The 19,798-nt window shown below is 36.6% G+C and overlaps 2 protein-coding genes across 4 annotated transcripts; one reads left to right on the forward strand and one right to left on the reverse strand.

Annotated features, from left to right (window-relative positions):
* Nucleotides 1-33: 33 nt before the first annotated feature.
* Nucleotides 34-15,697, forward strand: LOC105313719 (uncharacterized). 3 transcript variants are annotated; one of them, XM_011407371.2, is made up of 26 exons: nucleotides 34-203; nucleotides 1,218-1,351; nucleotides 1,888-1,992; nucleotides 2,237-2,372; nucleotides 2,476-2,558; nucleotides 4,182-4,247; nucleotides 5,196-5,312; nucleotides 5,679-5,840; nucleotides 6,507-6,743; nucleotides 7,051-7,090; nucleotides 10,409-10,452; nucleotides 10,551-10,698; nucleotides 11,485-11,690; nucleotides 11,747-12,071; nucleotides 12,313-12,543; nucleotides 12,636-12,805; nucleotides 12,953-13,064; nucleotides 13,206-13,303; nucleotides 13,403-13,528; nucleotides 13,611-13,696; nucleotides 13,777-13,873; nucleotides 13,965-14,094; nucleotides 14,343-14,559; nucleotides 14,667-14,850; nucleotides 14,961-15,105; nucleotides 15,223-15,697. In XM_011407371.2, the coding sequence occupies exons 2-26, from the start codon at nucleotides 1,226-1,228 to the stop codon at nucleotides 15,318-15,320; spliced, it is 3,489 nt and encodes a 1,162-aa protein (XP_011405673.2). In that variant the 5' UTR covers nucleotides 34-203; nucleotides 1,218-1,225; the 3' UTR covers nucleotides 15,321-15,697. The 3 variants fall into 3 exon arrangements, with proteins under 3 accessions (XP_011405673.2, XP_019855352.1, XP_019855351.1); XM_019999793.1 differs by having other exon boundaries at nucleotides 12,639-12,805; XM_019999792.1 differs by having other exon boundaries at nucleotides 6,510-6,743.
* On the reverse strand, nucleotides 15,527-19,689 carry LOC100635700 (uncharacterized). Its single transcript, XM_019999794.1, has 11 exons — nucleotides 19,525-19,689; nucleotides 19,309-19,444; nucleotides 19,179-19,262; nucleotides 18,975-19,137; nucleotides 18,160-18,211; nucleotides 18,056-18,117; nucleotides 17,918-18,012; nucleotides 17,671-17,854; nucleotides 16,525-16,618; nucleotides 16,353-16,468; nucleotides 15,527-16,101 (listed from the first exon to the last, which is right to left on the reverse strand). The coding sequence occupies exons 1-11, from the start codon at nucleotides 19,631-19,633 to the stop codon at nucleotides 16,024-16,026; spliced, it is 1,173 nt and encodes a 390-aa protein (XP_019855353.1). The 5' UTR covers nucleotides 19,634-19,689; the 3' UTR covers nucleotides 15,527-16,023.
* Nucleotides 19,690-19,798: the final 109 nt, after the last annotated feature.

Below are 19,798 nucleotides of genomic sequence, written 5' to 3' on the forward strand. Positions count from 1 at the left end.
AAGCGGTGTTTCCAAATTAAAGAAATTCAATTTTACTGTCTCTGGTTTTAGTGAGTTTTGCTCTTTCTGTCTATCTCTCTATCTCTTTCCCCTCTCTCTATTTCTGTTTAGCGTCTCTATATCCTACCTTTTAAGGTCTTTCACTTTGTGCACTCCCCAAGAAGAAGCCTATAACTCTTGACCCGGCTTGCGTTTTTCCTCGGGTAAGTCCGCACATGCAATAGCTATGCACATTTTCATGATAAGTCATTTTAATACTTACCAAACAATTTCGATTAAGGACAAAGCTTATGTTGGTTTAGTGTCAATATGCACTTGACCATATGTTTACGATTGTGCAGTGAAAGTTGTTAGTGGTGTAAATTAGGGTGAAATTAACTCTTTTTCAAATGATGTTTTTTTTACCTAGCAAATGGCTGGTTTAATTTGCACATTATGTGTACATTCCCTTAGTACTACCTGCATATTGAACATTCACTTTCTGTCCTCCTCCCCCTCTTTCCTTCCTCGGTCTCTTCCTCTAAGTTCCTCCTCCCTCCCTCCCCCCCTCTCTCTCTCTCTCTCTCTCTCTCTTTGATATTTATCATGACAGCTGAACAAACCCAGTGATATAAACCAAGCCTGTTAGTCTTTTAATTTTCTAAAGTAGACCCATTGAAAGAGAGAGAAACAGAGCAAATAATGTACTATACATAAAATATTGTGCGTCTGTGCATGCACGAGTAGTCGAGTACATATTATACATTATTGTGATGTACTAAGATTATCACAACTAGCTCATACTGTTATGTCTGGCTATGTATGTAAGATTCAACAGGAGTCATGAATATCTTCAAATAGAGGGGCTTTCCCTTTATTCTCTGAAAAAGGGTGTGTGTCATTCACATAGCTGCCACCATTCATTGACACTGGTTTTTACCTTCATTTATATGCATGTAGACCAACAGCAGAGATTTCACTTTAAATTATTATTTTAAGAATGAATTATTAATACTGCTTAGTGTGTGCACTAGGTTTATAGTAGTGTCTCTCAATGGTTTTAATGGAATTTCCTGCTTGTCTGCTAACTGTAGGAAGTTTGGGTTATTTTAAATTGATCATCAAAATCCATTCCTTTTAAAAATATAGTTGTGTACTCTTATTGTTTCGCAATTCTCTTTGTCTCATAATAGAGAGAGTATCACAGGCTCTTACTTACGTGTATTCTCTCCTTTTAGCTCAAGTAATGTCATCCTACCCTGGAGCACAGTCCCAGTCTTACACTGACTGGTTGAGAGGCTGGAAGCAATGGGCTAAGACCAGAAAGAGAGGCCGTATGGCACAGTTCATCATAGAGAAGCTTGAAGAAGGAGTGAGTCACCTTACAATAACAGCATAATGTCATTTGCCATTGTACTTTATTAGAAATTGACTCTTATAAATCTGTTTACGTGGCATGTTATAATTACTGTGTATATCGGCCATTATTCAATATTTACGTCATGATTTGGCATGTGTGCATGTATACCAGTGACCTTTAGTAGTTTATTAGTATGTACATGTACATGTATACTCCAGGGCTCACGTCTACATGCATACATGTATACATGTAATTGCATGTGACCTCTTGTAAGACTGCTCGAATACTAATGAGATTATGATATTTGTGGGATTGCTCTATACACTATTGTAATATTGTAATGTGCTGTGTGTGTGTGTTGGTGTTTTACTATGAGTTCTGTTCTTAATCACATACACTGTCAGTTGTAGTAATTTATGGTTAAAGATTGTGTACCTTATGTTATCATCACTTGCCATTCTTGTTTTGCTTACTTTCCAAAGGGGGGACTTATTTCATGCATGATACATGTACATGTGTGTATATACTTGATTGTGTCTCTCATATAGAAACAAGCTAAATGGCTGAGTATCAACAAAGGATTGTTTGAGCTGACCGAATGGCACATGATAGCAAAGGAGTGGTTTGGAGAGAAACCAAGAAACTCTGAAGAAGTGAGTCTATGTACATGCATGTATAGGATTACAGTGACACTATGTCACAGTTGTGTGTTTATTGGATTGAGTAAATTGAAACCATGTCTACTAGTCATATTTCCATGTAATGGCTCACCAATACTGTGCCATCATTAAGATACAGGCAGCCTTACTTAAAATTGATGCCTAATGACTCACTTATTTTAATTAAAGGGGAATTTGTATGACTTCTCTTACACAATTTTTGTGTCCCTCCCACTAGGTGGATGCTCCTTGCATGCTTCGTAAAGGACTCCCCCGAGCTTTTCCAGGACTGGAGGAGGTGAAGGAGAAGAGCAGAAAGGAAGGAACTCAGTATAGATCAAGGGTCTTTCAGGCATCCCCTATGCTAATGCAAGGTAAGGGGAGAGAGAGGAAGGGATTTTATAGAGGAGTGAGTGTAAATGACACTATAAGTTGATGTTTTGTATTATTATTATTATTATTATTATTTCTGTTCAGAGGTATTTCTTCACATTAATTCTCACGGAGCTAGCTATTATCCACAGCAAGGTCACACTGGAGAAGAGTACAGTACTGTCCCAGTAAGAACATTTGAATGTTATTGTTAGTTATTGTTTTAAGTGCTGTACATGTATACACTTACAGTACATTTCAAATGAAATATTACAAAAATTTAGATACTATACATGTAGGTGACGCATAATGAAATACCAGTATAGTATATTAATTTGATATAAAGTAGGCTGTTTTATTTCTCCTTTTCCAGATTTATTAGTGTGTAATTATTTTTTAATTGTTGATAGTGATGATATTTCTAGTAGGTGATATGGCTAGCAGCCTATTTGTTAGTGTTTAATTGCTAATACTTAGTATACTCAGGCTAGTAAAGGGACTTATAGTGTCTTGAGTTGTACCACAGTAAAGGACTGATAATTGTAATGATTTAATGTTCTGCAGCCCCATGAAGCTTATGTATCAGTTTATTGTCTGAAAGCATTGACAAACAATCTGTTTGGTTGTGCTGATGTGTAGAGTGACACCTGCCCTGATCTGTGGAGTTACATATTGCATGTGATAGCTTTGCATGGCAATATGGAACTGACTGGTTTCCATTCTAAAAAGTCCTGTGAGAGGGGGAGAGGTAGGTATTATTGTGACTAGTCTCCTTGAAATACAAATGTACATGCAGTTTGAATTGCCTCAAGAGAGAGAGAGGGAGAGAGAGAGAGGGAGAGAGAGAGGGAGAGAGAGAGAGGGAGAGAGAGAGGGAGAGAGAGAGAGAGAGAGAGAGAGAGAGAGAGAGTGGGAGAGAGAGAGAGAGGGAGAGGAAGGGAGGGAGAGGGAGGGAGGGAGAGAGCTTATTAATCCAATGTTAAGCAGTCGATCAGTTTAATAACTTGGTCCATTGAATAAGACTATCAAAGAGTGTAGGAGTTTATGAATTAGTAATAATTGTTTTCAAAGCCTAGAAGTTATGGTGTTTCAAGGTATGCTATTGATTGGAGTGGGCTACTGGTGGATTCCTCACATTCCCTGACTTGATTGTAATGGAACAATGGACACTGTGCTATGGGAATGTTTATTATTTAATACAATTATTGCCAATAATTAAATATTTATGGGCATAGCAGCTTTTTCTATAATGTAGTTCTGATAATTGTTTCAATAAAAAATAGTTATTATTTTATTGCAATAGAGTAAGTTATTTATTATGATTGCAAGAGTTTTTTTATATAAACAAGCAATAGATTAGTTCTGATTATAGCTACATGTATTTAACCTTTTTAAATTAATGTAACTTAAGAACTAGTTCTTTTATTATTTTGACTTAGTCAAGATCCACTTTGTGCCATCATAGTAGTTTTTGATTTGTTGAAAAATGATGCAGCAGGCTTCATTGTGATCACGTTAAACTGTTAACGTGTATAGCGATAGCTTTCAGTTCCTTTATCATGTTTATTCTGAACCATTGTCATATCAGAGACTGTTGCTAGGAGATAGGCTATGAATGCTGTCCTCTTTTAATATTTCCTTTTACATCATTAGGTCAACCCCCACAACATCAATTAAGAGGTCATTGACCTCAGTTATTATTATTGTTATTACTATTACTATTATTATTATTATTATTATTATTATTATTATTATTATTAAAAATGAATTATGCTGAATATTATTATTTTGTACAATTTATTTTCTTGTAGGGGTTTACTTACACATCAGCTGTTGAAGGATACAGTACCAGTGCTGCTGCTGCTTATTATCAAATGGTAAGAACTTAGTTTAATGCTAGAGCATAGCATGAGCTTCATGAGCTGACAATTGGCACTACAATACAGCACGTGGCATTTGGAGCATCTTTTAAAAATTTATAAAAAATTTAATTTTGACCGGAATCTGCTCAAACTTTCTACACAATATAAGAACATGTATGTGTATCAGAAAAAATTATTAAAATGGAGAATTTTTCCTAGCCCTTTTTGACGAAATTTTGGCCTTTGACCCAAGGCTATAGCCTTTGGTCATTGGCTCGATTTTTGAGCAAATTAAAAAATTTATAAAAAATTCAATTTTGATCAGAATCAGCTCAAACTTTCTACACAACATAACAACATGTCTATGTATTAGAAAAAATTGTAAAAATTGAGAACTCCTCCAAGTCATCTTTGTCAAAATATCCTATACTAAGTACAGGGTCTTTGGCCTGATTTATGAGCAACTTGACAATCCACTGACAAGAAGGTGCATGAGCACTATGCCAAATTCCTTTGGGAAACCCTGTGTTAGAGCCACCATTGTTGCTTACACTATAGTCACTGACTCATGCAATATGTACATGCATACAGTTAAATTTGTAATTGGATCAGCTCAACCTTCTATATGGTATATTCTCTAATGAAAAATAGGAGTTTTTTTTGGAGCCAATTATAATAGCTCATGGTACAATGTGCAAAAGTTTATAAACTATGAAACTGTGATCGCAATCATTATCATCAGTCATGAGTATTTTACTTATAGTGGGCTGTGTTCTGTGAAATAGAACTAATATGGTATTTAATATATAATTGGAATTGACTTAGTTCCAATGAGGATATTTGATCAGCTATGTTTTGCTCTCTCTCCCTTTGTGATTCTCACTAACTCCACCATCATGGACCACCCTACAGCCTACCAACAATACAGTTGATGTTCATACCCTCTCTCTCTCCCCCCTCTAGGTCCCTCAGATTAAATCAGAATATCCAACTGTCTCTCACAATCATGTGCCTGGGCCTGAGCTCCCTGGTGGGATCCAGTTAGGCAATGGGGAATCCACTTACCTTCATCAGACACAAGTAACAATAATAATAATAATAATAATAATAATAATAATAATAATAATAATAATAATAATAATAATACCTTTTTTATTTTTTATATGCATGTATGAAATAATAGATAAGTACATTGTACATGTACAGTGTATATGGATATGAATGCCAATGTACAGGACATAAATAATAATGATGATAATAATTGTCTTCATTTGTGTGTACTATTTTGATATTGATATTTTAGGGCTTTTCCCTCTCTCTTTGTCTATGTCTCTCTCTCCTCTGTTTTTCTATTCTTCATAATAATAATAATAATGATGACGATAATAATGATGATGATAATAATAATATTACTTTATTTCTTTCTCTCTCTTCTCTCCCATCCAGTCATACACTAATAATGACATTGATACTCTAGCTGAGGTCATTGCCTCAGGAGACAGTATGGAGACTACTGGAGGAGCTGCTCCCTCATATCAAATTGGACTCTCTAATGGCTGGGGTGGCTACTCAAGTTCTCCTGGCCCTGCATCAACCAATGTTTTGTCTGTAAGTGGAACTGAAACTCACTATATGCCTCAGTATACACTGGCAGTACTGGAGGGCTTGTGTTTATTAGGGTTGTATGCACACAGTCTGATTACTGTGTACCATCTGTTTGTACTCTCCTCTCACTAATTGTTGTTGTAGCAATCATTGCCTTTTTAAAATACAAAAACTTGTCTATCTGGCCTCTTATTGTGAAGCTATGCACAGAATGTGTTTACCATTCCAGTACCAGCACCTTCTAGGTACTATGGCCCTTATTGCATTAAAACTATTGTATATATATGGCATGTGCCAATGGACTATTGTATAATAGAATATAATCCAATGGATATTGGTTCCTATTGCACACTCAGTACATTATATTATCAGCTACTTGTTGTTCATGGACAGTGCATGGCTATCTCAATATCTATACTTTAGTGTGTAAGCTTGTACCAAGTAATGATTACTATTATTACTATTAAAATAATGTCCTTATTACTATTGGATGACTTTATAAGTCCTTATTATGGAGATGTGGGAGGCGTGGGTTTGTTTCCTTCCTTTTTATACGACCTCTTTATTATAGTGAGATTTCATTGTGTTAGTGCAATGGAGTGGTATTTCATAAATTGTCTGTTATGGTTCTCATTGCCTAATGATGTTCACATGCTCCTTCCTTTGTAGCAGCATCAAATTCCAAACAGTCCACCGGTGTACAGTGCTGGGGGAGCAACCTTTATTGGCTCACCTAGTCAGAATCTCTACCATTCTCCTCACTCTGCTCACTCCCCTCGGATCAGCCCAGAGCCCACTCACAGCCTCTCCACCTCTTCCTATCCTCCCTCTGTCGTTGATTTACAGTCAACCGCTAGTACAGTCGGAGTCCCTGGTACTATTATCAATAATGGACCTGTGGAACTGGTTAGTGTTCACTCCTCAATGTCTCCATGGGGATACATGTACATGTACATTTCTATTTATGATAATATATTCTGTACTTGTACATGTACATGTTGCTGGGCAGTAGAATTCTTCATGATAAATATTTACTCGACCTACATAGGAAGTATCTTTTATTATTCAAATGATTTCTTTGTTTTGTAATGTGAAGCCTGGCTAGTACTGCAGGCTGGGTTGCTTGCTCAATGGTCTGTTGTAATTGTTTGTTTGTTCCTGCCTATTTCCTGGGTACTTTTATATAATGTGCATTTTTAATATCATTATATAGAGCCCTCCTACAACAGTTCAATCACCAATTGTGACTGATGGTTAGTTCTGACACTCTCTCCCTCAACTTTCCCTCTCTCCTTCCCTCTCCCTTTCCCTCTCTTATTCTCTGTCAATGTTTCCTTTGCGAGGGACATATTCGTAACGCTACGTTCACATGATATTGCATACATGTACACATACATGTAGTTTACAATATCCAAACGAGTACTACCAGTCTACCACTACTATGATGTATGATAATTCCTTTTAGTCCTGATTTGTACAGCCATATACCAGTCAGTAGTAGCAATAGTATCACGCCTCATTTGGTATGCTAATATCAGTGGTTCCACTATAGTACATTAAGAGTGTGTGTGGATGGGACTTTGTGTGTGTGTGTGTGTGTGTGTGTGTGTGTGTGTGTGTGTGTGTGTGTGTGTGTGTGTGGGTTAGTGTTTTTGTGTGAGTGGAACTGGAACTGTGTTTGCTTGCACCTATTGAAACTGCTCACTTTGTCATGATAATCCTGTCTCTCGCTATTACAGTAGTGTGTTTGTTATGCAGCAGCAGCTTCATTCATTCATTCCTAGTATATGTTCACCTCATTGTCTTATTTCATGCTTAACTACATTAAACTCACTCTCTTGTTTACTGTCTGAGTGATGCAGGCCTGTCTCTTATTACAGTGGCATCCTTTAAGCTACAGCATCATGTTGTACTAGAGTTGTTCCTGTTTGTTTTTGCTTGAGTAACATTTGACCTTTATTCCTATTGCAACAGCATGAGATAGATAGCATACAGTCCTTATATGTATCATCAGTAGTGGTTCCAGTCGTCTTGCAACTGTCCTTAGTTTCCATTTACCATTTTGAGTCACATGATTGATCCAAGCTCTGTCATTCTGTAGAACTACGGTGATAATTATTTGTAACTGCATGTCTATAAAATAATGTACATGTACATGTACTATTGCATGTATCTTATCTTTTGTTATGATACGCTACATGTACATGTACATGTAGATTGTATTATTATTATTATTATTTTAACTCAATTGCTTATTCTGTGTGTTATGCATTAGTTTAGTGACTGAAACTATGTCTTACAAATTTTGTAGTAGCACAATGATTCAGCAGTTCATACTCAGGTACCCATTGCTCATGTACACTCATTAACACCTGTACTGTATAGTCGCTGCCTCATTAACTAATAGTGATGCCAGTCATTATTTATAATGACGTTTTAGTATATGCATTATTAGCCACTGTATTGCGTTGTCTGGCATAATCATGATTTGTTCTTTCTTCCACTGAAGTATGAATATGATCGCCATGACTTAATGTTGCATATGAATATAAGGATTAGTCTATGTATAGTGTTTTGATATATTGATGACACTCTGTGACACTCTGTGATGGGAGCTAGCTTAGCTAGGATTGTTATTCAATTTGCTAGTCTAAGTATCAGAACTATTTGATTAAGAGGAATAGTCATTGCTAAGTGATGCTCTCTTGTAAGAATTCAAATATAGTAAGTGTTACCCAGGTAACGGTCACATTTGAGGAGATTCGTGGCATTATCCTTCCCCTCTCCCCCTCTTTGTTTATTGTTGAGAGGTTAATGTGTGTGTGTGGAGCTGAACTATTAATCGTGATGCAATTATCTTCTTTTGATGTCATTCCTTGGCCTCTGTTCTCCTAAGAGGCACTTACAATGATTTCAGGATTGGCCTACTCTATGAGTACATGTAGTAAACAGTGTAGCTCATTTATACAATAGCTCAAGCATCCTTTGACCTGTTGAGTTGACTCTTGTTTGGGAATCATGGTTGCCCAGTATAATGCTTTTGCTGTGACTCTGATTGAGCTGTTTCTGTTTAGACTACTGGAACTGAAGCATCATTGAATTTGAAAACAATTTGTTATTTCTTTTTCTTGAAAGAGTGATGGAGAGAGAGAGAGAGAAGGTGGTAATATTATAGCACTGTTATTATTATTATTATACCTGTCACATGTACACAGTTTAGTTCCAGATGCAGAGGATTGTAATCATCACACCTTTCTAACAGACACTATGCTGTTTATCGAACAGATGGCAGATAGCTCGTATTACAACTACACATGTACTGTATTGCTAGACTATAAACTTTCATTGGGATCAAGTCTAATAGTCATCAATGACTCCTTGAGTTTAGATTTCCTCCTTTAACTTAATGAGGGACCGGCAGAGATGGTTATTCCTCCATTGCTGTTGCTATAGTACCAGACATTTCCTTTTAGTACAGTAGAGGCTTGTATGGGTGTACTACATGTACACATACTGTTCTTTATTATTGTGAAAGTAAATTAGGGAGATCGTGACTGATGATAGTGGTAATGTATTTTATATGGTCAAAATATTTTAGCAATTTTAAATTAGTAGGAATAGAGGTGTGACTGTGTATTTGTCCAGGCTACTTTGTAATACTTTATTGTCCCAATAGTTTTATTGTACAGCATTTTGAGAAGAATTGACGTCAGGTCTAAATTATTTATGTTTTCCTGCCAGAAGTGGAATGTTTTGACTCTGGCAGCAATTCTATAGTTGTTTGTAGTGCTTTTCCTCTTAAATGGAATGTAACCATTTTGCCAAGCTCATAATTAATGTTATTTACCAGTAATCATTGACTTTAAATCACCAAGTCTATGCATCCGGCATTTGGCTCAGATCAAAGAGCACATGCTGGAGTCATGTAACATATGAAATTCACATGCACAGCAAATTCATATGCAGTCAGGTACTCTTGTGATTACGATTAATTTTACTTCCTTCTTCGTATGAATTTTGCTCTTTCCCAGTTGATTGTACTAAATATAATTTTTAAAGTTCTCCATGAATATTGTGGCTGAGTTTCAGAAAAAAACAAGTTATATTTAGTTTATATAATTGTAGCTGAGCTATTATACTAAATCCAAAGAATACTGGACTATTAAGAAAATTGACAGACCGTAGCTATGCTTTGATGTGGTGCTGAGTCGCATATAGAAAGTTATGAGAGACGGAATTGCAACGTGGTTGCTCAGGCAACCAACCGCTCACGTGTTGCTCTTCTTTTGCCAGCGAAGCGGGTTTGTTCCAGTTCCAAAAAGCAACTCTACTTCTAATATAAACTGGAGGACAGAAGCGGAGTAGTGTCAGAATCACGTACACACCGGAGAGAGCTTAAAGAAAGAGAGATCTTAGTTTTCTTGCTACGGGTCACTCGTTTTATTTTAGATAGAAAAGCGCCTGGTTGCGTGAACGAATCTGTCCCTCGCTGCATCCCATATAACATACTTGCAATTGTGTTTGTTTTTATCGTGTTTTCTCTTTGTCTTCCTTCGCAATGGTCTGGCTAGAAGTCATGGAAGTCAAGGCTGTCCCCAACTCCAGCTCGATGGAGGTGAGTAATTGAAAATGCAATTGAAGCGCGGGCTCAGTGCTGCGCACCTCCTTCAGCTATGATATTCATGACTCTATCTCTCCATTTCTTTCTCATAGGGTGGTGGATACATGGCACTTATATTTTACCAGCCTCTCCCCCGTGGGCAAAAGACAGTGTATTTCATATCCACAACCCAGACTCCTTACTACCAGTTGGAGCAGGCTGTTGATGAGAATACATTCACACTCTCCTGCCAGATACCAAGTAAGACATTATTATAAAAGTGCACTCTATACTATGAGCTAATCGATATGCTTGTCACTACAATTATAGCATTTAATTCCAGTTAGTGTTCACCAATTTCATTATCATGCATTCTTAAAAGCACAGATACTAGAGCCAGAAATTTAGGGCTAAAGATACTTGATACTATACTATACTTGATACTATACTAGAGCCAAAGTTTCCGGCTCTAGTTTAAAACATGTACTTATAAACTTGAGCCTATTTCAGCCCGGAGTAGCACGATAGTCATGCCATAGGCTTTCAATTAGCATGGTCTTATTGGAACTGGTACTAATAATGGTGTTGATTCTGTGGACCCATGCTTCTCTGTATGGCCTAGTGTATGCATAACTATTCAATGACTCTGATTATACAGTCATCATAAGTTCACTGGACTTCAGTGTCACATTGCTTTATGAATATCATTAGCTCTTTAGTCCTTATCCAACTATCAATGTGCAGCATTATTTTTATTGTTGCTACTGTCAATATTCCTTTAGCAGTGTCCTGTGTCCTTACATGCAGCCCTGTACCCATGTATGCATTTTAATTATAGTTCAGTTCATTACAATCAGCAGACCATAAAGGTGCAATATGTAAGATAGAGTTACTTGTCCAATAGTGTATTGTATTAAGTATCAGGAAAAAGTAATACATCTTGTTTACATTATCTTAGTCCTGATCTTTAATGGCTTTAGTAGCCATAGTTCCAGTTGTCATGATAATGTGTTTTATTGGCTCTGTTCCCATCTCTTCTCATTGTAGAGTATCCATATGCTGAAGAGGTAGAACTGAGAGTCTATTGTGACCAGCAGCACATTGCATCAACTACCTTCAGGTTTTATCAGAACTTCTCATCCTCGCCTGAGGTTCTCCTTCAGTTGCTCAACTCCCAGCTCCAGTCCCAGTTTCATATGGGGTCTGGCACTCATGGAGGAGTTGGTGCTGCTACTGGCGGTGCATCAGGACAAGTAAGAACAACTCATGAATGTATCTAACCAGTTTCATCTCTCTCTCTCTCCCTCAGGCTACCTACAATGGAGGTTATGTTCCTTCCTCTATGTACCAGTTGTTGCTAGGTGCTTGTAGACTAGGCTGTGAGCCACTGGTGTATTCTCTCCTGTGTTCTCCTATTATGGAGAATATCACTGGAGAGCAGCTCAAAGAGGCCGAGGAGTGTGCTACATCAAACGGTCACATGAAACTTGCCGATCATCTAAATGAGCTCTACATACTCCATGATATGACCCCGTCCCCAACACTGCTGTGTAGGTGTGAAGGACGGGAGACACACGTCCCAGCTTGGTACGATGAGATTGACCAGTTGGATCAAGGAGGTGACACTCCTCAAGGTCAGCTACACTGTCTCTTATTGTTTCCTAGCTATCATCATCATTATCATCATCATACTTGCTTGAATTAATTAGCAAAAACAATTCCCTTTTCTTTAATTGTGTCTGATAGTGATTGGAGAGGGTATTGCCACTGGCTTTCTAATTGTATCCATTAATGAGACAAAATATTGCTACTTCCTTTTTAGACTTTTATTGTAACTCCCTTACGCTCATTACATTCTCTTCCTCCTTCCTATAGAGCGAGCTGAGACTGTCATGAATCAAATAATGGCTGCCATCACAAAAGCTAAAGACCAACCAAAGGAGGACGATAATAAGAATGAGGAGGTGATTGATGATATCACTCCTACCGTTGAAGCAATGGCCACACTCTCAGTCAACGAGCCACTGGGCAGCCCAACAGAGAAAAGCCCAAAGAGAAGACTCTCCTCAACTTCACGTCTCATAAGACAAACCAACTCTATTTCTGGTAAGATTTACATGCATATAATGTGTATGTGTGTATGTACATTGTATATGTGCATTTTTGACGGTCCAAATTGATTCATTCTCTTTCTTTAGAAGACGATAATGACAAGAGGGCCGAGGATAGTTCTCCTCCTGCATCAACTGATCCTCTTAGTCCCACTCGACGTGAAAGTGCCGATCAAATCAGTGACCTTCCGGTCCAGCACAGCTTCAAGAAACTTCCTCTTACTCAAATGAGTGATGCTGACTCTGCCATTGGACTGGTAAGAGAGGGAGAAAGAGAGAGAGGAGGAGGAAGAGAGTAAAAGAAAAAAGATTAAATTTATTAAGATAAATACAAAGAATTAATCTTGTTACGCTTACTGCCGACAGATCAATATAAATTAATATAATATTATTTCATTCTCTAGTCTTTTGATGAGGAGTCTTTGGATACGCGTCGTCGAAGTTCACTGCAAAATGAGTTTGGGTCTAGCGTTGATGTTCAAGGTTACAAGTTGTCTCCAACAGTAGGAATGGAAGGTATGGTATACTAATGATTCCTCCTTTTGTTGCATGGCTGTCTCTCTTGCTATATAATAGCTTTTTGTTTATTTATGTGCGTGCGTGGGCAGAAACAGGAAATTAAAAATTTTATTATTTTTGTTTGTTTTTATTTTTCAGTTGCTAATGCCCTGGATTGGGAGTCTGTCTTCCTCGTTAATAGCGACTTCTCTTCCGGAGATAAGAAAATATTTCACAAGGGAGACCAGATTGTTCAGGTAATTTTTAAAAATGAATTTAAATGATTACTTATAATTATTATTCATAAATTTACTAGCATGAGTGATACAGTGTGTGACTGTTTTTTTGTTTTACAGATTGGGGATCATTCGACTCGTGAAATGTCTGCAAAGGATTTTGGGGAGATACTCCAAACTGAAGCCACGAATGGAACCACACTGTACTTCATATCAGGGAGCAGCACCGAGAGATCCTTTCCAGAGGTAGAGAGAGAGAAAGAGAGAAAGAAATGAGAGTGGGGGGGTAGCAGAATGAACTATTTATTATTTTAATTATTTCTTGTAGCGTTTATTGCATCGGACCCCAAGTGATCAGTCTCTTCTTGCCAGCTCAACAAGAGTGAGTCAATTGCTCAATACAAAAGCATCAAAGTAAGATCCTCTACACTCATTACCACTCTTACTATAACCACCTCTTCTCTTTATTATTATTATCATTATTATTATAATAGCCAAAGGACAGTTGTAGTATCATCTCCTAGCATCATTAATGTCATTGGTGGTAAGACTGTCGGCATGTTTGTTAACGATGTCAGAGGCCTGTCCCAGGTGAGTATTTATAAAGATGTATAGTTGTTGGATCAGATAAAATGAGCATATCAATATGTAAGAATTTTAATATTCCTCTCTTTTATTTTAGATATCCCAGGGAGATCAGATACTCTACATTAACGGTCGAAGTGTTTATGGCCTGTCCCTGTATGACGTGAATCAAATCCTCTCTAAGATTTCGGGCAGTTTCGAGTTGATAGTTGCCGAGAATAAAGGAAGTAAGTACCAGCCTCTCTGCCTGTCTCTTTGATCTCAATGCATTCTTAAGCCGTTGTCTGGATCACTGGGCAACTGTCCTTTAGCTTCAATTATGTACACAGACTTACTATACATGTACTGTTCCAACCCGCACTGTTGTCCTTTTGATAATTGTTTGTTTTGTGGGAATCATTGAAGGAAGGGAGTTTTGGTACAATGAGCGTGTCTAGCGTCATGACTTTATCTTTATTATTCTCTGTCTTCTTAGAATTCTCAAGCATACGGGACCAGGTGGAGCTGGACTCGTTCTACGTGAGGAGTCTCATTGACCACACCCCTGCCAATAGTCGGGAGATGACGCTAAAGAAAGGAATGCTATTACGTGTTGTAAACACGTTCTCGTACCAAAACTACTGGCTGGCGTGGAATGTGGACGAGGCCAGTGGAGCTGAGACCAGCTTAAAGAAAATACCAGCACCACAAAAGTAAATATTCATGTACTTGTGCATTACTATGTGCTATGATGTATGGATAATATAATGCTTAATATTTAGTCATAATATTTATTAACATTTTTATTTATTTATTCCAGTACTCAGAAGCAGGCTGGCCCTTCCTCCCTGTATGAGAGGGTCCATTACTCCAAGAGTACTTCCCCTAGGCCAGTCTTTGTCATTGGAGCTAAGAGTGATGCCATAGTGAGCTCAATGTGTAGCAAGTCAAGCCAGCTTAAGCAATGCCACACGACTGAAGACATATTAAGGACCTACTCTGAGGTGAGTTGATAGTTTAATAACAATTTGTAATAGCCTTTGCCTCTGATTGTATTAGCCTGTATAGATTATAATGTTATTCTCCTGTAATTAACTTATTTGTTATATTTTAGGGTACCCATAGCCCAATTGCCAGTGTCCTTGATGTCAGTATGATCCAGCTACTCTCGGGCCTTCAGCCTATTGTACTACAGGTCTCCTATGAAGGATCACCTGTCACTGAACAGGTCGATATATCGTCCAGAATAAACATTGATGGTAAGCCTAGAATTTGATTCTTCATTGATTTAATAACTAATATACATGTAGCATTACTCATTCATTCTATAGCATAGATTCATTGATCCTTTTTTCTCTTTTGTTTTTATTATGTAGCCATTATCAGTGAGTCTTCAAGTGACAGAGAGGCTTTACAAGCCGTTCATCGTATCCAGTCACAACCTGTTTGGAGACCAGCCGGACTCATTCATTAATAATTAAAACCTCCTCCTTGTTAATTAGTTAATTGTAATTATTAACTGTAGACTCAGTATCTCCTCTAGCAGTTCTCAGTCATTATTGTTTCATTAACTCTCCCCCTCCAACAGTAACAGCACTATTATTTAACTTTATGGGAAAGAGCAGGAGCTCACAATTCTAGTCGAGACAGATTCCAAACTTCTCTTTCTCTCTTGATCTCTCTTCTTTTTTGCCAAGTGTATTATTATTATTATTATTATTATTATTGTTTACTTTTATTTTTGTACAAAAACTCACCTATTTCAATACACACCTTGATTTGTATATTTTATTTCATTTTTGTCCGCTTAGTGCCCTTTTTGTCAACTGTTCTGCTTGTGTTCAAAAATTATTTTTTAATTTTAAAATTAACTGTAATTAGCATGTCACTTCCGGTTTCAGTGCGTTACGTCACTTCCGGTTTGACCTCGCTTCCGGTTTTATTTCACTTCCTGTCTCATTTCAAAATTAATTTTAATTTATTTTTTGTAAAGTTGAAAAGTGCATGATAAAATGATTACAAAAATGAATAAATGTGTCATTTCAACAATCATTTGCAAGTTAATAATAATAATAATAACAACAATAATAATAACAGCAACGTTACACAACATCACATTCATTTTGCATTAATAATATTTTTTGCATTAATAATATTAATTTTATAATATAATGTTCTCAATGATTGCGGACGTCTCTTCTTCCGTTTACTTGAAGCAGCCTCTGCATGTCCCAGACTAATGAAAGCTTACTCTCCTAATGAAAGAGGAGGGAAGAGTCAATGAATAAATATAAACACAAGTTGTCAATTACAAAGAGATTGCACTATCTTTTTGCAACAAGAGTAATTTTGGAAGTCTTCCTTAGCTTCCTTATAAGATAGTAACAGCTACTTAGTTGTTATCCTCAATAATAAATGACCCACTTAACAAAATAAACCAACTAAAACTCTTGTTGCAAAGATTATGCAATCTCTTATAGCATGAATATAATATGATCCATGTTACCTGTTCAACACGAAGATACTGACTTCTGACAAACAAAAGGAAGAATATCAGAGAGATTCCTCCCGTTATTTGCACCACATCATACGCAGTTATATAACCAAAGCAAGTATCTAAAGCTAAGAATTACGGTAATTAAAGCAATCACGAACAGACCAATTTCAAATAGACTTACTGTGTCCCTCTTCATAATGATAGCGGGATAATGTTAATATTGAGTTTGGTATATCTTCACCAATCGATAATAGTAGTCCAAAGACTAAATAGAACTGTTTATGGGCAAGAAACAATAACAATCAATTTTAATTGTGTACAATCTAGTTAAGGAAGATCTAACTTTCATATGCTCACAAATCAACAAAACTGACTGGTACTTTGGTAAAACCATAATACATGTACATGCATGAAGCTAGGGTTTCCTACAAGATTTTGCCATAGTACTCAGCTTCATGTCAGTGAATTTTTAAAGTTGCTCTAAAATTGGGCCAAAGTCTAAGTTTCTTAGTACAGGGTCTTTGCCAAATTTCATCAAAAATGTCAAGGAGAGAATTCTCCGTTTTTATAATTTTAAAAAATGCATATACATGTTCTTATGTTGTGTAGAAAGTTTGAGCTGATTCCGATTAAATTTGAATTTTTTACAAATTTTTGAAGTTTCTCCAAAATCAGGCTAAAGTCCCTGTACTATAGTACATGGTCTCGAGCCAAATTTTGGCAAAAATGACTAGGAGAGAATTCACCATTTTTATAATTTTTTCTGATGCATATACATGTACTTATGTTGCGTAGAAAGTTTGAGCTGGTTCTGATCGAAATTGGATTTTTTAACGAGTTTTTAAGTTTACTCCAAAATCAAGCCAAAGTCCCTGTACTATATAGTACAGGGTCTTTGGCTAAATTTCCAAAAAATGAAGAGAAGAAAATTCTTTATTTTTATAATTTTTTCTGATGCATATACATGTACTTATGTTGGGTAGAAAGTTTGGGCAGATTCCGATCAAAATTGAATTTTTTATGAATTTTTAAAGTTGCTCAATAACTGGGTCAAAACTCAGCTCATGAAGCATGCTTTTTTAAAGCTCACTTAGCATGCTTTGTGGGAAACTCTGTATGAAGCATGGAGACTATGCCTAAGTTTACTTTCATAAATTAATTAGAATCAGCTCAATTTTCTAAATAGCATAAGGGCATTGATGCATACATACATGTACTTGACAAAGTTTCTTTTGTTTTCCCTTCAAATGCTCATGATTGAAAAATGTAACAATAATGGACAACATAGTAGTTAGAATAAATTCTATACAAATGTAAATGTGCTTACTTTAGCAGGAATGGTCAATCTGAGTGACTCATGACGTATGAACAGCAACCCAATGCCAATAACAAGTACACCAACCCTCAGTAACAATACAGAAGCTAGCCAGACTCCTATCAGAGATTTTGGTGCCTTTCCTACTGTAGCTACTGCTGTTCCACCCAAGGTTTCACCATCATGACAATAATTGCTATAATAATAAGAGGAAGGGAGATTGGAGAAATGAAGAAAGAAAGCAAGCAAATAAATATACTTTTCAGAGTAATGGAAAACAATTTCTATGGACATCAGCAGGAAGAGTGAGATTATTCCACATATTATCATTACTGACTTTGGTATTGATACATACTATAGACAGAATAGTGAGTAAGACCCTGTAATTATAACATACTAATCTCCATCTCTTTAGAAATTGACATCTTGCATTCAGCGGAGCCTCAACTGATGCCTGCTCTATTGAGAGATAAAGGAAGGAATAAGAAAGGGTAGCCTTACCATGTGTCCTGAATTTAAACTCGTGTTCCAGTGAACAGAATAATGCAAAGACCTATCATAGTAATAATTATATTAACGGTACATGAACATGTACAATTATAATGAGCATTCTTGATAATTGTAGACAGTCATGCCTTGAACACAAAAAACATTCAACTACAACAACACGTGCATACCGTAGGCCGGGCTTTGATTGCGAGGTTTTTTTATTGCGAATTGCAAGCCTGGAATACATCTCGCAATGAAAAGAATCGTAATTAATAATAGTTGATAAATGCCACGCCTATAATAATTAATAAGCGCCATGCCTATCAATCATTTTCTCTACACGTGTTTCATTTACAGCATCATGAGTGGTATCCTGTGCTATTTTCAGCCCAAATTACCTCATCTAGTCAAGTCCCAATGCCACCTAACATCTTGAAGGAAGTTAATCAAGCTGTGGCAGTAGCTTTAGATGGCAAAGGAGAGAAACAAGACAATCAGTTAACTTGTGAGTGTGGCTAGCTAGGCCCTAGCATCTCGCAATTGTTGGAAATGCAAACTAGTTATTTTTTCAAATTCGCAATCTATTAGATACGCAATCAAAACCCAGCCTACGGTATGATGCATAGTGTACAGTACACATCCGTATAAAGTGGCCGTTGTAGATGTATGGAAAACAATAACTACAACATTGGCATGAAAAATAATGATACACATACATGTAGCAACTGGTATCAAAAACAACACATACATGACATTGCTTGATGACAACGATGATAAAAATATTCGTGAAATTCAGTAAAATCTAATAAAATTTACATTGCACTTACAGTTAGTGTCTGTATAAAAGTGATAAAAATGAATCCGACCATATTCCAGGTTTTTTGATTATGAATAATATGCCTGAAAGTTTCATAATTATAAGCATCAGTATTATTATTATTGGTTGCAAGACTTGTTAGGACAGGAACAAAGACAATTAAGGATAAACTCCTAACATTAATATAAAATAATTAATATCATTAATTCTATACTTTATTAATATTAGAATGAAAAAAATGACCCAGTGAAGTGAACAGGAAGCAACACTGAATATAGTACGACCCAAAACATCAATACTAAGGAGAGAAAGATATTCATAAATGGCTCCCAACTTCACCCAACCTGTTATATAGTGCCAGAATAATGACTATAAACGTTACAGATAATCCAAGACGAAATATCTGTACAAAGAAAGTAGCAGGAGCTTCAATAGAGGCCTCTAAATTTTTTGAAGATGCATTTTCAGTCTCATTAGGGCCTACAGAAGAGAGAGAGAGAGAGAGAGAGAGAGAGAGAGGGGGGGGGTCACGTGATATTAATTTTTAAAAGTACTCTTACAGATGGTGGCTATGAAATGAAAAGCCAGAGAGTTGATAGACCCATTTAATGTCCAATCGAGACAGTGACCATAATCATCTAAAGTCAGTGGACTTCTTCCATTAGGCATGATGCTGTAAACAAAAGAGTCGAAGCTGACCAAGTTTACCGGGCGTGGTTTTAAAAGCAAATGACCACACCCAAAAACGGAACTTTTTTTTTAAATTTGGATTTTTGGTTCCAAATCATTAGAGCCCACTCTAGATTGAGTGGGTGTGGTTAGATCTATATCAAA

This window comes from Amphimedon queenslandica, unplaced genomic scaffold, assembly GCF_000090795.2.
Source record: "Amphimedon queenslandica unplaced genomic scaffold, v1.1 AMPQUscaffold_13237, whole genome shotgun sequence".
Lineage (NCBI taxonomy): Eukaryota > Metazoa > Porifera > Demospongiae > Haplosclerida > Niphatidae > Amphimedon > Amphimedon queenslandica.

Coding starts and splice junctions, on each gene's coding strand:
- LOC100635700 (XM_019999794.1), bottom strand. CDS start 19,633: ATGCCTAATGGAAGAAGTCCACTGACTTTAGATGATTATGGTCACTGT. Junction 19,445..19,524: donor TCATTTCATAGCCACCATCT/GTAAGAGTACTT, acceptor TCTCTTCTGTAG/GCCCTAATGAGACTGAAAAT. Junction 18,013..18,055: donor TTCTAAAGAGATGGAGATTA/GTATGTTATAAT, acceptor TTCTGTCTATAG/TATGTATCAATACCAAAGTC.
- LOC105313719 (XM_011407371.2), top strand. CDS start 1,226: ATGTCATCCTACCCTGGAGCACAGTCCCAGTCTTACACTGACTGGTTG. Junction 6,744..7,050: donor ATAATGGACCTGTGGAACTG/GTTAGTGTTCAC, acceptor ATCATTATATAG/AGCCCTCCTACAACAGTTCA. Junction 12,544..12,635: donor ACAAACCAACTCTATTTCTG/GTAAGATTTACA, acceptor CTCTTTCTTTAG/AAGACGATAATGACAAGAGG.